General features: G+C 41.3%; 1 protein-coding gene across 1 annotated transcript; it reads right to left on the bottom strand.

The window, feature by feature from the left end:
• Positions 1-13,167: 13,167 nt before the first annotated feature.
• LOC127199814 (C-C motif chemokine 12-like) lies at positions 13,168-14,110 on the bottom strand. Its single transcript, XM_051157804.1, has 2 exons — positions 13,861-14,110; positions 13,168-13,487 (listed from the first exon to the last, which is right to left on the bottom strand). Exons 1-2 carry the CDS (start codon positions 14,019-14,021, stop codon positions 13,382-13,384), a joined length of 267 nt encoding a protein of 88 aa, XP_051013761.1. The 5' UTR covers positions 14,022-14,110; the 3' UTR covers positions 13,168-13,381.
• Between the last annotated feature and the right edge of the window lie 548 nt (positions 14,111-14,658).

The following is a 14,658-nucleotide window of genomic DNA, read 5'->3' as shown; positions in this document are numbered from 1 at the left end:
AGATCATGAGTGAGTCCCTGATGTCAGACACTGAGCTGTTTACACTTTTGAGTTTTGGTTTACTTATATTTGATTGTAACTGTGCAATGATTCTTTCCCCCTTTTGGAACAAGAAACTAGATAGCTTAGTTTCAATTTTAAACTAACCTGCAGTTAACTTTTAAAGATATACTTTTGGAATTTTTTAAAAAAAGACTATACAACATTTACAGTTATATCGTATTTTATATTATGGTTTTAATATAAAATATCAGAGACAAACAAGAAAGGTAGGGTGATGTCAAATTCGGCAAAGGGTGGAATATCATAATGTCTGTTGTCAATTTGACACACTTGGCAAGAAGGAACATCAAATAAGACATTGATTCCATCAGATTCTCCTGTAGACATGTCTGGGAGGCACTTTCTTGACTGATAATTGATGTAGAAAGATCCAACCCACTGTGAGTGGTTGTTATCCGTAGGCAGGTGGGCCTGGGATAGCCAGGGTGAGCAAGCAAGTAAGATGTGTTCCTCTTTGGTTTGCACTTCAGCTCCTGCCTTGAGTTCCTGCTTTGGCTTGTCTCAGAGATGGACTGTAGCCTATGAGCCAAATAAACCATTCCCTGCTCCAAGTTACTTTTGGTCAGTGCTTATCACAGGAACAGAAAACAGATGAGACCACGTATAACATGCCTTTTTCTTAGGTTGTCTGAGCCAGACTTTTGCTCATGGCTTTGTTTAGAAAGACTGTAGGAACTTTAGGAGGCACAGTCTTGCTGGTGAAAGTACATGACTCTGGGCTGATTTTGGGACTTTGTAGCTAGGCCCATTTCCTCTTCACTCTCTGCTTCCAGGTTGTCAGTGTGTGTGTGTGTGTGTGTGTGTGTGTGTGTGTGTGTGTGTGCACGTGTGTGTGCGCGTGTGTGCGCGCGCAAACTAATCTTGTGATCCTCCAGCCATGTCTACTTCATCATGACGGACTGCATATGCCCTGAAACTCTAGAAGAACAATAAAACCTTTTATACCTTAAGATGCATTTGTCGGTGCCTCACGTGTGTGCAGCACTTACCTCTGGGCATTTTGTCCCAACAAAATTAACTAAGGCAGTCACCTATGCCTTCTTCCTTTTCACTTTCTAGAAACTGTGTACTTTTAATTTTAATAATTACATACATTTATGTCTAAGTTGCATTAATATCATTTTTTTTGTGAAACATAGGACCATATCTATGTTCATTTTAATTTTTACAATGTTCACATTTCTTACAGCACCTTTTGTTAAAAACACTATCTTTTCTCCCTTGATTTCCCTGCTGCTTTTCAAAGGTGACGTGTACAGGTCTATTTCTAGGAAGGCTGCTCTTTCTCATTGATTTATTTCCTATTGTATCATCAGTCCTGCAGCATCTTGAGGACAGCAACCATGTGGTAAGTCTTGAAGTCAGGTAATTCCTCTGACTTTATTTTTCAGTGTCGTGTTAGCTCATCTGGGTATTTTGCTCCTCCGTATAAATTTCAGAACCAGTTTGTCAATATCTATCAAAAAACTTGGTGGGGCCTTGGCTGATTTGTGCTGAATGGAGAGATCAACTCGGGAAGAGCTTGGAGGCTGACAGTATTGATCGAGTCTCCCTCCTATGAACAGGGAGATTTCCTCATCGGTTTAGCTCTTTCTCCTCTCACAGAGGTTTGTAGTTGTTCTCATAAACATTTTCCTTAGACTGATTGCTGTGTGATTGGTTTTTGGTGCTAATATAAAAAAACATAGTGTTATTAATTTCAGTAAACTATTCAATACTGATATACATGAAGGTTATTGAATCTTAGGCATTAAACTTTGGGCTCCATGACCTTTGTTTGTGTGCAACTGTGTGTGTAGATGCACACGTGTGTGCACCTGAGATGTATACATATGTGTATGCATGTAAGGGGGCAGTGGTTGGGCACCTCTATGAAGGCCAGAGGTGGGATTGGGTAACTTCTTCATTTCCTGTCTTATTGTTTTAGACATGGCATCTCCCTGAACCTGTATCTAGCTCTTTTTATAGGCTGTCTGGCAAGCAAGACTGCATAATCTACCTGTTGCTTCCCACCTCTGCATTGGCATTGCAGGGGGATGACACCGTGTCTGTTTTTTAATGTGGGAGCTTTTGGACCCACACCCGAAGCCTCATGTTTGAGTACAAGGTTCTTTTTAAAAAATTTAAGTAATGTATTCTGATTGAATCTCAATTATTATCCCCTCATTTGTATCTTCCCATTGCCTCCTCACTCCCACTTTCACCCTATTCCCCTCCTCTAGGTCTGTGACAGAAGGGGACCTCCACCTCCACCATATGATCACAGCCTAGCAGGTCTCATCCTTGTAGCCTGCTTACCCTTCCGCTGAGTGCCACAAGGCTTCCCCACCAAGAGGGAGTGGTCAAATAGGGTGCACCAGAGTTCAAGTCATAGGCAGTTCCTGCTCTCCACACAATGATGGAGAATGTGTTGTCCATTGGCTAGATCTGAGTAGGGATTCTAAGCTTACTGCATGCATTGTCCTTGGTTGGTACAGTAGTTTGAGCAGACCCCCATGGGTCCAGATCTGCCAGGCTTGATGGTCTTTTGTAGGTTTCTAGGACCCTCTGGATCCTTCTATTTCCCAGTTCTCCCATACCTCTCTCACCTGGAGTCTCAAGAGGAAGTTCCAGCATCTATCCCAATATCTTGCTAAGTGAAGACTTTCAGAGGACATCCCTGTTGGACTAGTGTCCAATTATAAGTGAGTATATACTATGTGTATCATTCCGAGCATCAGTTAACTCACTAAGGATGAGCATTTCTAGTTCCATCCATTTACCTGCAAATTTCAAGATTTCCTTGTTTTTTAATAGTTGAGTAATTTTTTCATAGTGTAAATATATCACAGTCTCTTTATCCATTCTTCAACTGAGTGGCATCTAGGTTGTTTCCAGATTCTGGCTATTACAAATAAGGCTGATATGAATATGGTTGATTATATGTCTTTATTGTACAGTAGAGTGTCTTTTGTGTATATTCCAAAGAGTGGGATAGTTGGGTCTTGAGGTAGCCCTATTCCCAGTTTTCTGAGAAAGTGCCAGATTGATTTTTAAAGCGGTTGTACAAGTTTGCACTCTCATCAACAATGAAGGAGTGTTCCCTTTTCTCCACATCCTTACCAGAATGTGCTATCACTTGAGTTTTTTTTTTATCTTAGCCACTCTGATGGGTATAAGATGAAATATCAGAGTCATTTTGATTTGCATTTCTCTGATAACTAAGCATGTTGAGCATTTCTTTAGGTATTTCTCAGCCATTCAATATTTCTCTGTTGAGAATTCTCTATTTAATTCTGAGCCCCATTTCTTAATTGAGTTATTTGGTTTGGTGGTATTTTTATTTCTTGAGCTTTTTATAAATTTTGGACATTAGTCCTTTCTCAGATGTAGGGTTGGTAAAGATCCCTTCTCAGTCTGTAGGCTGTTGTTTTGTTCTGCTGGCAGTGTCTTCTGCCTCACAGAAGCTTCTCAGCCTCATGAGATCCCATTTATTAATTGTTGGCCTGAAGGCCTGGGCTGTTGGTGTTCGATTCAGGAAGTTGTCTCCTATGCCAATGAGTTCCAGGCTCTTTCTCACTTTTTCTTCTAACAGATTTAGTGTCTCTGGTTTTATGTTAGAGTCTCTAATCCACTTGGACTTGAGTTTTTTGCATGGTGATAAATATGGATCTACTTGTATTTTTCTACATGTAGACATCCAGTTCGACCAGCACCATTTGTTGAAGATGCTATTCTTTTTCCATTGAATGGATTTGGCTTCTTTGTCAAAAATCAAGTGTCCATAGGTGTGTGGATTTATTTCTGGGTCTTCGATTCAATTCCATGGATCAACTAGCCTATTGCTATGCCAGTAGCATGCTGTTTAATTATTGTTGCTCTAGAGTATAGCTTGAGATCAGGTATGGAGATTGCTCTGGAGGATCTTTTATTGTATAGGATTGTTTTTAGCTATTCTGGGCTTTTTGTTTTTCCATATGAAGTTGAGAATTGATCTTTCAATGTCTTTAAAAAGTTGTGTAGGTATTTTGATGAGAATTGCATTGAATCTGTAAATTGCTTTTTGTAAGATGGCCATTTTTAGTATGTTAATTCTCCCTATCCATAAACAAGGGAGATATTTCTATATTTTGATGTCATCTTCAATCTCCTTCTTCAGAGATTTGAGATTTTTTTTTTCAAACAAGTCTTTCACTTGCTTGGTTAGAGTTACTCTGAGATTCTTTATATTACTTGTGGCTATCGTGAAGGGTGTAGTTTCACTAATTTCTTTCTCAACACGGTTGTCATTTTTATACAGGAAGGCTACTGACTTCTTTGAGTTAATTTTGTATTTGGCCACTTTGCTGAAGGTGTTTATCATCTATAGGAGTTCTCTGGTGGAATTTTGGGGGTCATTTATTTACACTATCATACCATCTGTGAATAGGGATGATTTGACTTCTTCCTTTCCCATTTGGATCCCTTTGATCTCCTTTTGTTGTCTTATTGTTCTAGCTAGAACTTCAAGAACTATATTGAAAAGATATGGAGAAAATGAGCAGCCTTGTTTGGTCCCTGATTTTAGAGGAATTTCCTTGAGTTTCTCTCTATTTAATTTGATGTTGGCAATTGGCTTGCTGTGTATAGCCTTTGTTATGTTTAGGTATGTACCTTGTAGCCCTGATGTCTCCAAACCTTTGAACATGAATGAGTGCTGGATTTTGTCAAATGCTTTTTTGGCATCTAAGGAGATGGTCATGTTTTTTTTCTCTTTCGCTTTGTTTATATGGTGGATTACATTTAATGGGTTTCTGTATATTGATTCATCCCTGCATGCCTGGAATGAAGCCTACTTGGTCATAGTAAGTGATATCTTTGATGTGTTCTTGGATTTGGCTTGTGAGTATTTTACTGAGTATTTTTGCATCAATGTTCATAAGAGAAATTGGTCTGAAATTCTTTTTATTTGTTTGGTCTTTGTGGTATTTAGGTATCAAAGTGACTGTGGCCTCATAGAATGAGTTTGATAATGTTCCATCCATTTCTATTTTGTGGAGTAGCTTGAAGAGTATCAGTATTAACTCTTCTTTGAAGGTCTGATAGAATTCAGCACTGAAACCTTCTGAATTTGGGATTTTTTTTTATTTTTTATTTTTTGGTTTGAGGACTTTTAATGACAGTTTCTATTTCTGTAGGAGAAATGGGACTATTTAATTTGTTTATCTGGTCTCGATTCAACTTTGGCCAGTGGAATCAATCAAGAAAATTGTCCATTTCCCTTAGATTGTCAAATTTTGTGGCATATAAGCCTTTGAAGTAGGATCTTATGATTCTTTGTATTTCTTCAGTGTCTGTTGCTATGTCTCCTGTTTCATTTCTGATTTTGTTGATTTGGATAGTGTCTCTCTGCCTTTTAGTTAGTGAACAGTTTGTCTATCTTGTTGATTTTTCTCAAAGAACCAGATCCTGGTCTTGTTGATTCTTTGAATTGTTCTCTTTGTTTCTAATTTATTGATTTCAGCTCTTAGTTTGATTATTTCCAGACACATATTCCTCTTGGGTGTTTATGCTTTTTTTCCCTAGGTCTTCCGGATGTGTCGTTAAGTTTCCTATATGAGATGTTTCCAATTTTTTTTTTTATAAAGGCACTTAGTGCTACAACCTTTCTTCTCAGCACTGCTTTCAGTGTGTCCCATAAATTTGGGTATGTTGTTCTTTCATTTTCATTGTATTTTAGGAAGTCCTTAATTTCTTTCTTTATTTCTTCCCTGACCCAATTGTTATTAAGTAGAGAGTTGTTTGGTTTCTATCCGTGTGTATGCTTTTTGTTATTTCTGTTGTTGTTGAAGTCCAGCTTTAGTCCATGGTGATCATATAGGTCACAAGGTATTATTTCAATCTTTCTGTATCTGTTGAGGCTTGCTTTGTGACCTACTATATGATCAGTTCTGGAGAAGGTCCCATGAGGTGCTGAGAAGAAGGTATAATCTTTCGTATTTGGGTGAAAAGTTCTGTAGATATCCGTTAGATCTATTTAATTGGTTAGTGTCATTATTTCTTGGTTTGGTTTCTGTTTCACTGACTTATCCTTGTTGAAAGTGAGATGTTGAAGTCTCACACTATTAATGTGTGAGGATCAATGTGTGGTTTAAGGTTTGGTAATATTTCTTTTACAAACGTGAGTGCTCTAGTATTCAAGGCATAGATGTTCAGAATTGTGACGTCCTCTTGGTTGACTTTACCTTTGATGGGTATGAAGTGTCCTTCCTCTTCTCTTTTGATTAATTTTGGTTGGAAGTCTATTTTATTAGATATTAAAATGGCTACACCAGCTTGTTTCTGTGTCCTTTTGTTTGGAATACCTTTTTCTAGCTGTTTACCATGAGGTAATGTATATCATTGTGGCTGAGATGTGTTTCTTGAATGCAGAAGAATTTTGAGTCTTGTTTACACATACATTCAGTTATTCTGTGTCTTTTTATTGGAAAATTGAGATCATTGATGTTTAGAGATATTAATGACTAGTGACTGTTAAGTCCCTTCATTTTGATGTTGGTTTCAGTAGAGTATGTGGTTATATTTTGCAAAAGTGAAGTTATCTATCTTCTGTCTTATTCTGGTCATAGTTTATCACTTTGGGTTGGAGCTTTCCTTCTAGTAACTTCTGTAGGGCCAGATTTGTGGATAAGAAGTGCTTGAATTTGTTTTTGTCATGTGTTTTCTCCATCAATGGTTATTGAAAGTTTTGCTGGGTATAATAGTGTGGCGTGGCATCTGTGGTCTCTTAGGGTTTGCAGGATGTCTGCCAAGGCCCTTCTGGCTTTTATGGTCTCTGCTGAGAAGTTGAGTATAATTCTGATAGGTTTGCCATTATATGTTGGCCTTTTTCCCTTGCTTTTTAAAATATTTTTCCTCTATTCTTTATATTTTATGTTTTGATTATTATGTGGTGGAAGGATGTTCTTTTCTGATCTATTCTATTTTGTGTTCTGTAGGCCACTTGTATGTTTATATGCAACTCCTTCTTGAAATAGGGGAAATTTTCTTCTATGATTTTGTTGAAAATATTTTCTGGGCCTTGAAGCTGGGTGTTTTCTCTTTCCTCAATGCTTATTATCCTCAGGTTTTGTCTTTTCATGGTGTCCTTGATTTCTTGGATGTTTAGTGTTAGGAATTTTTCAGATTTAACATCATTGTTTCCATTTTTATCTTCAGATCTTGAACTGTTTTATTGATTTCTTTCATCTGATTGTTTGTATTTTCCTGATTTTTGTCCAGTAATTTCTTCATTTCCTCACTATAGGCCTCTGTATGGCCCTCAATCTGTTTGGCTGCATCTTCCTGCATTTGTTTATGGATTTTATTTGTTTCCTCCATGGTCATCTTCTGTACTAAGGATTTGAGGTCATTTCTTGTGCTTCAGTTGTATTTGAGTTCCCAGGGTTGAATTCTTTGGGCTAGCTGGTTCTGGACATACCATGTTGTTTTGGTTTTGGTTGTTTGTGTTTTTTATACTGGTCTTTAGTGATCTTGTTGTCTCTGACATTGGGAGGTAGTTTCTGGTGTCCTACACTGGTCATTGAGAGCAGTTTGTTGGTAAGTGTCTATATGTTGAGAACCCTCACCTGTGTGGATCAGGGAACCATTCCCTAGATCAGGCATGTGACCTGGTTTCAGCTCTAGGGGACTCTGCTCCACACCCTTGGCTCCCCATTGGGTCAGCAGAGGCTTGTGTTGGTGCTTGGCAGCCCAAGGATCAGTTTGAGGTAGTGTAGGTATAGCCAGTTATCCTGTCTTTGGCTGGGCTTTAGAAACCCTGCTTTGGGCACTGGGGCTTTGAGGTCTTAGGTTCAACCTGCCCTACAGTGCTGACTTGTGGTGGTTGGCTAGGCCTGATATGTCCAGGCTGTGGGGCCTACATCCTGCCAGAGAGTGTGGGAGCCCATGCTGGGCTGTGGCAGCTGGCTAGGCTTCTGCCCATCTGCTTAGACCAGTTCAGTCCTGCCCACGTGTGCGGGACCAGTCCACTGGGGTAGCTGGTTAGGTTTCTGCCTGATCCATTCAGGCCATACCACCTTAGATCAGTCAACCCTAGAGTGCAGCTATGGAGCTGTATCTGGAGAACGTGTCTACAGCTGCCTGGGCCCCTTCATGGGCCCTTGTCTCCCTATGGACTGGCAGGATGATCTGAGGTCAGATCTATGCCAGTTCCATACTCTTGGCTCCTCCTGGGCCAGCAGACACTGACGCTGTTTCTCTGTAGGCCACAGTTCAGTCAGAGAGGGAGAGAGAAAGAATGCAAGTACAGCAAGATAGGCTGCACTGGGCTTTGGATACCGTGCCTGAGTGGTCACTGGCCCCTGGGGCTTTTTGTGGACTGGTGGGGTGGTCTGAGGTCAGATCTACCCATTTTCCTGAGTTTTCCCCAAGCCAGAAGATCCAGACTCTAGTGCTTCACTGTCCACAGTTCAGTCTCAGATACCGAGTCTGTGATATAGAGCAAAGCTGGAGCTTGCAGGTAGATATAAGTCCTGATTCTGGGGACTGGGTACCCATTCTCTGTGGGTCAGCTGGATGGCCTGAGGCCAGACCCACATGTGCTCTGCACTATGTGGACCCCCCTCACCTAGGGCTCTCCAGGTCTTGCAGTCTGTAGCTCCCAGCTGGTCCCTAGTCTCCCTCTTGCAGATCAGATACCATATGTTCAGCACTGCCATCTTGGATCTCTCAGCACCAGGTTCTTTACCCACCAATCTATATCCTCCATCCATTCTGAAATCCTTCAGTGATTACAAACTTATTATAAACTTATTATAGGAGTTTTGTTTTTATGCCCATCATTTATTCTTTGTGATTTCCGGTAGAAGTAATCATAATTTTCTTAAAGGCAGCTTAACTTGCTCTTTCCATCTCTATATCTTTTTGTTTTCTTTTCTGAGCTAACGAATTGGCCAAGACTTTCACTGTTGTGACAGTGAAATGGTGAAAGGGAACATCCTTGTTCTGCTATAATCAATCTTATGAGAACTTCATCTACTTTAGCGGTGTTGAGTACGGAATCCACTACCAGTCATTGTAGATGTTTATTAGGTTGAAGAAGCTTCCTTCGGTTCCAAGTGTACTGACAAGTAGTTTTGGTTTTCTAATCTTGATGGGTATGCACTTTTGTTCAACACTTTTTAGTGTCAATTGCTAGCATCACATAACCATTCGTCTTTCAGCTGGTTGATTTGATAGGCTACAACAATAAATTTTTAATAGAATTTAGGTTTTACGATCTTATATATACATGTGTGTTTACAGCGGCGCTTGACAATGCATGTGTGGATGTGCTCACTTGTGGGTTTGTATGTAGTTAGAGGTTGACATCTGGATGTCTTCCTTGACCACTGTCCACCCCAGTCTTTGTGGTAGAATATCTTCCATGAGCCTGGAGATGGCCATGTCCAGCTGGACCAGGTAGCCAGGGAGGACCCAGGACACACTTGGCCCATGATTTTTTTAAATTGCTGTATTATTAGTTTTCTGCTAAGTTGGAAAGAACAACAGATGATAATTTGGCTCATCTTCCTTGTAACCTCAGCACAGCACAGCATGCCACTGTCTATGTGTATCTTCCTGGCCTTAGAGAGTGAAATTGCCAATGTTCACTCTGTTTTTGTGTTTTGGAACAAGTTGCTGAGTATGGGTATTGTTTGTAGAATCAGTGTTCAATAGAATTCATTGGCATAATCTTCTGGGAGATCCTTGTGCTTTCAGGGTTGGAAAACTATTATTTATTAAACTTATGTAATAGACAAAGATGTTATTGCTATTTCCTTATGTGAGTTCTGGCAGAGTGTGTATCTCAAAAAAAAAAAAAAAAAAAAAAACCCAGAACATTTTTCCCTATGCTTTCAAGTTTTAGACCAAGAGTTCTTAACAATCTTTTATTCCCTGTGATCTTGTATTTTCTAGGGCAGTAGCAAAGGTGGTCTTTTTGCCAGTAGTAATTTGTGCCTTTGCTCTTTTCATGTGATTGTCCTAGGTGATGGTTTGTTGCTTTTATTGTTATGTCCAAAGACACAACTTTGGTCTTATTGATTTTCTCTATTGTTTACCTATATTCTATTCTTGTTTTTCTTCCATTCTTTTGTGTGATTTAGGTTTGTGTTACACACAGACATACACAAACAAATACACCACACACAATTACCTAAGTGGAGACTGCCAGGAAGAGATGTCCTTACCTTTAAATGAGCATTTAAATGGATGCTCATGAAGTCTTAGAAATTGGCCTTGGGACTGACTGGGTGACAAAGATTACCACTATTAGTTAGTCTTCTTGTCACTGGAGTTTCAGATAGTTGCTACCAGACCTGGCTCTTTATGTGGGAGCTGGGTGATCTGAACTTTGATCCTCATGATGGACTGAACCCTTTACCCACTGATCAATCTATCCTGCCCATTCTGAAGCTTCCCAATGATACCTGACTTAAACAACAAAAGGGAGGATGAGTGTATTTTGGCTCACAGTTCCAGAGAGTACAGTCCATCATAGCATTTGGATGGTGTTGGTTATAAACAGTTCAGTCTATACTCCCAGGAACTCGTGACTGGATGTATTTCAGCAGTAGACAGAAAACAAGGTGGGCTATAACTTCCAAGGACCTGTTCCATGTCACCCACCTCCAAAAGATTTTCTTCCTTCCCTAAATGTTGTACCGTCTCCCTCAAATGTGCCACTTGTCTGGGGACCAAGTATTCAAGCATATAAACATAGGAGGGACATTTCACACCATAACATAATAATTATATCAGTCTATTCCTATTGCTAAAACATAATGCCTCAGACATAAATAACTTATAAGAAGAAGGATTGATTGCTCAAATTCTGGATCTGAGTATGGTGAAGATCAAGGTACCAGTAGTCTTGGTGTCTGGAAAGGGCTTGCTTCACATTGATTCTGCACACTTCCTGTGTGTTTTTTTCAAGGCAAGAAGGCACAACAATTCTCCCAAGCCTCTGCTATTAGCATTGGTATCACTTATAGAGGTAGACATCTCCTGATTCAGTCATGTGTTGAAAGCCCCACCTCTTAATCCCACCACAATGCATGCTATGGCTTATATGTGACTATCCCTCAATAGATACAAATGGTAAGCTTAGCCCATAGCATAGTGGTGGTGAGATGGTGGAGGAGCCTTTGCATTTTGGGGCTGAGTTGAAGGACATTTCGGTGTTGGGAGCTCTGCTTTTGTGATGGATTAGCAATAGGAGTGTTTTGCAGGTATAGAGATGAATCATCGTGGTCATTCTATGTGCCTGGCCACTTCAACACACAGCATATTTCCTTTCTGGCTCTGCTGTTTTGTGATATAGTCTGATCGCCTCATCAGGGCCAATGCTATGTTATTTGAGCCTTCTATTTAGACTATTTAGTTACCTTCCTTTCTTTATACAGTACACACACAGCACAAAGGGCCAAGATTAGATTCCAGTGTAAATCTTGAAGAAACAGGCATTCAGATCATAACTCAAGTAAATTAATACTAGGTCTAAGAACCGGTAGCTCCTTAAATAGCTGCTGCACGAGAGTGTAGGATGAGTTCATATCTAGGGTTTTTTGTTTCCCTTCTTCAGTGCAGTTCTCCTCTTCTCTGGGGAGGAGGGCTGTTGGCCACTAGCACACCAAGACAGGAGGAACAGAAGATGAGGCATAGAGCTTGGAAGGCTCTGAGCACGACAGAGACCAAACACTCCAGGAACCACTTCAGGGAGCTAGTTCAACTTTACTTGGAGAGAACAAAGGCTACGGTCCTTGGGGAGTGGGTGAGGGGCTCCCAGGACAGGTGTACATAATTGGTTGAAACAAGGAACTGCAACACTCTTCTATGATATGAGCGAGAACACAGTACCTAATTATCCTATAGGTGTGGGGGAGGGAAGAGCTAGCAGAGAGCTGTGTCAAGGCCCATCTATCAAATGTGGTTAGGGGCATCTATGTCTAAATACACTCTCCAGATGAAGTCAGGCAGAGAGCAGGAGGCCCGGTTGGGGAGAGGGCGTCCTACACCTAACACTGACCTCAGAAGGGCTATCTGAACTGGGAGGAGGACTGCAACCTCAAAGAACAGGATCCTCCAACAATTCAGCATTCCACACAGCACCAATTCTGTCTGCCCTAATGTCACCCAGCTAAGATTGTTGAGGTCTTCCTAAGCACTGCAGTGGCTGCCCGTAGGCCCTCCCTTCCTCTTGGTATCCTGTGCTCAGACCTGGCAACTCTTTCTCTTCCTGCCTCTCAGTGTGTCCCTGTGCTTACAGTTTGAGTCCAGTTTCTGAGTTCTTGATGATCTCCCACATTGAAGGTAAAGATTTCCTACAATAAGATTACAAACTTTTATTTGTCCAGTTTCTCCAGAATTAGGGTACACAGCTGGCTGGCTTCCTTTCTCTGGCTTAGTAGCCTCTCCTCTTTCTTGGGAAGCATTATTTGCAATCTGTCATGCCTACTGCCCACCCACAACAGATGTGTTGGGGAGCCATCTCATAAAAAAAATCCCAAATAGGTGTGCGATATAGAAGTCTAGTTTTCCTCATAGGTCTGGTTTCACATCTGGCTTCAGAATTTGTTACATGGGAAGGCTCTGGGGTTGGAGAGAATTCTCTAAACTAGTGCAAGAGGTCATGGGACTCTGTGAAAAGACAAGTGCGGTGAGAAAAGAAATGGGCACAGAGAAGCTAATTACCAATGGAGGATAGTGGGAGGGCTGGAGATAGAGGACTGGAGGGGTCTATCATCTGCCACCACATTCTCCCTGAACCTCAGCAGAGTTCTGCCTTGCCAGAAGACATCCCTGTGGGGTGGTCCTTCACACTGTTACCCACTGCTGCTGTGTTTTCCCTTCCAGCTTAACATGACCCAAAATTAGAGTAATGTACTTAAGAGTACATATGTGTTCTTCTTTGGAAACACCACAGTCATACAATAACACTGAACCCAGCAGCAGGAAGCATGCACTTCACTTGAAGAGACACTGATTCCCAGAGAATACAAAAGCTCCTATGCTAATGCATCATGGATGGCTTTCACTACCCCACAGGCAGGAGGGAGGGAGAACACTGACATTTTTGCCAGGAATTTAACCGAGTTCACATAAAAAATAAACACACAGTTTGTAAGTTAAATTCCATTTACTTGGCTAAAATATAATTTAAATACCATTAAATATTACTCAAGGAAGTCTGTGTTTTAAATTATTAAAGGCACAGCTCTTCAGCTATCATAATAAATTACATATCCCGCTGCTCTTGGGGAAGGTTGGGGGGAGTATACATAAGATTTACTGGGACTCTCAGCTTAGACACAAAGGTTCAAGGATGCTGAGATAGAGACTTCTGGTCCAAGCGCTTTATGGCATCTTTAACCCACTTCATCTTGGGGTCAGCACAGATGTCCTTATCCAGTATGGTCCTGAAGCTGTGGGGAAAGTACATGGTTAGACTCAGGGCTCTGAGCATTCTTTTCAGGGCATGGCTTATCAACCATCAGGCCTCTTCTGCTCCTCTGTAGATGAAGAGGCAGGAGAGAAGACTGGGAGAGGTGAAAGAAAGGAACCCTGTTCTTGCTCTCCTAGCTGAATCTTTCCAGTCTCCTGGCTCTATAAACTGGGCACATACTGTTTCTGAGCTGATGGAAAAGTATGGACTCTCTAATGGGCGTAGTTTTCCTAGATGAGGAGGGGACCAGACAGGTAAGATGCTATGTTTGATTTATGGTCACGAGTCCAAACTTCTTAGCCATGCTCCTTAGATAGGAAACTAGTATGGGGTGCCGGGCATGACCTACTCACATCACAGCTTCCCGGGGACACTGGGTGCTGGTGATTCTCCTGTAGCTCTTCAGCCTCCGCACGTGAACCTTCTGATGAGCCACATCATAACAGCAGGTGACTGGGATGGACACGGAATCTGAAAAAGAATTTTGCACAGAAAGAGATAACTTAGGAGACATTTAGGGTGTTCTCACAGGGAAAGGAGTGTGCTGGCTTGTACTTAAGAGTCGTCACAGCTCCCAAGTTTTGTATCTAGAGTTCAATCACAGAATATGTCTTTGCTGCTGACTATGTGTGGGGAAAAAATGTCATTAATTTCTGACACAGGGAAGTACGTTGTAGGAACTTGCTGTCTATCGCTTGCTGCTGTGGGTTAGAGTCAACCACTTTTAGGAACATAACCCCAAACTTCAAGCCACCATTCCTGTCACTCCTCTATTGTTCAAGTTGTCCTTCTCATTCACAGGCCCACTTCTGGGCTGCCTCCTTTCCAAACAAGGCGAGAGCAGTATCTCTAGTGGCTGCGGGCAGCATCTTGTCCCAGAGCTGGTGTCAGGAGACATCACAGGGCCTGGCCTCAGTGCTCTGTGCTCTTGCTTCTGGCTCTCAGACTCCCTGTAACATAGTGACTCTTTTTTAACTCCTCCTGTAACCCGAATCTTTTCATCTTAAACCTGCAGACCATGCAGGAGGAGCTCTGGAAAGTGCCGAGAGCTTAAAGAAGCCTTACCTGGCCCAGCCAACACCCCTGTGCCGATGGTAGCAGCCATGAGAATCAGGCACAGAAATACTGTGGAGATCTTCATGTTGAGGTCA

Source organism: Acomys russatus, chromosome 16, assembly GCF_903995435.1.
Source record: "Acomys russatus chromosome 16, mAcoRus1.1, whole genome shotgun sequence".
Lineage (NCBI taxonomy): Eukaryota > Metazoa > Chordata > Mammalia > Rodentia > Muridae > Acomys > Acomys russatus.
The sequence above is the reverse complement of the archived record's forward strand: the minus strand, read 5'-3'. Positions and strand labels throughout refer to the sequence as shown.

Excerpts from the sequence above, each read along its gene's own strand:
- LOC127199814 (XM_051157804.1), bottom strand. The coding sequence starts at position 14,021 with ATGTCTCCTAAGTTATCTCTTTCTGTGCAAAATTCTTTTTCAGATTCC. Across the intron at positions 13,488-13,860 it reads TGTCCCCGGGAAGCTGTGAT|CTTCAGGACCATACTGGATA; the intron begins GTGAGTAGGTCA and ends CTTTCCCCACAG.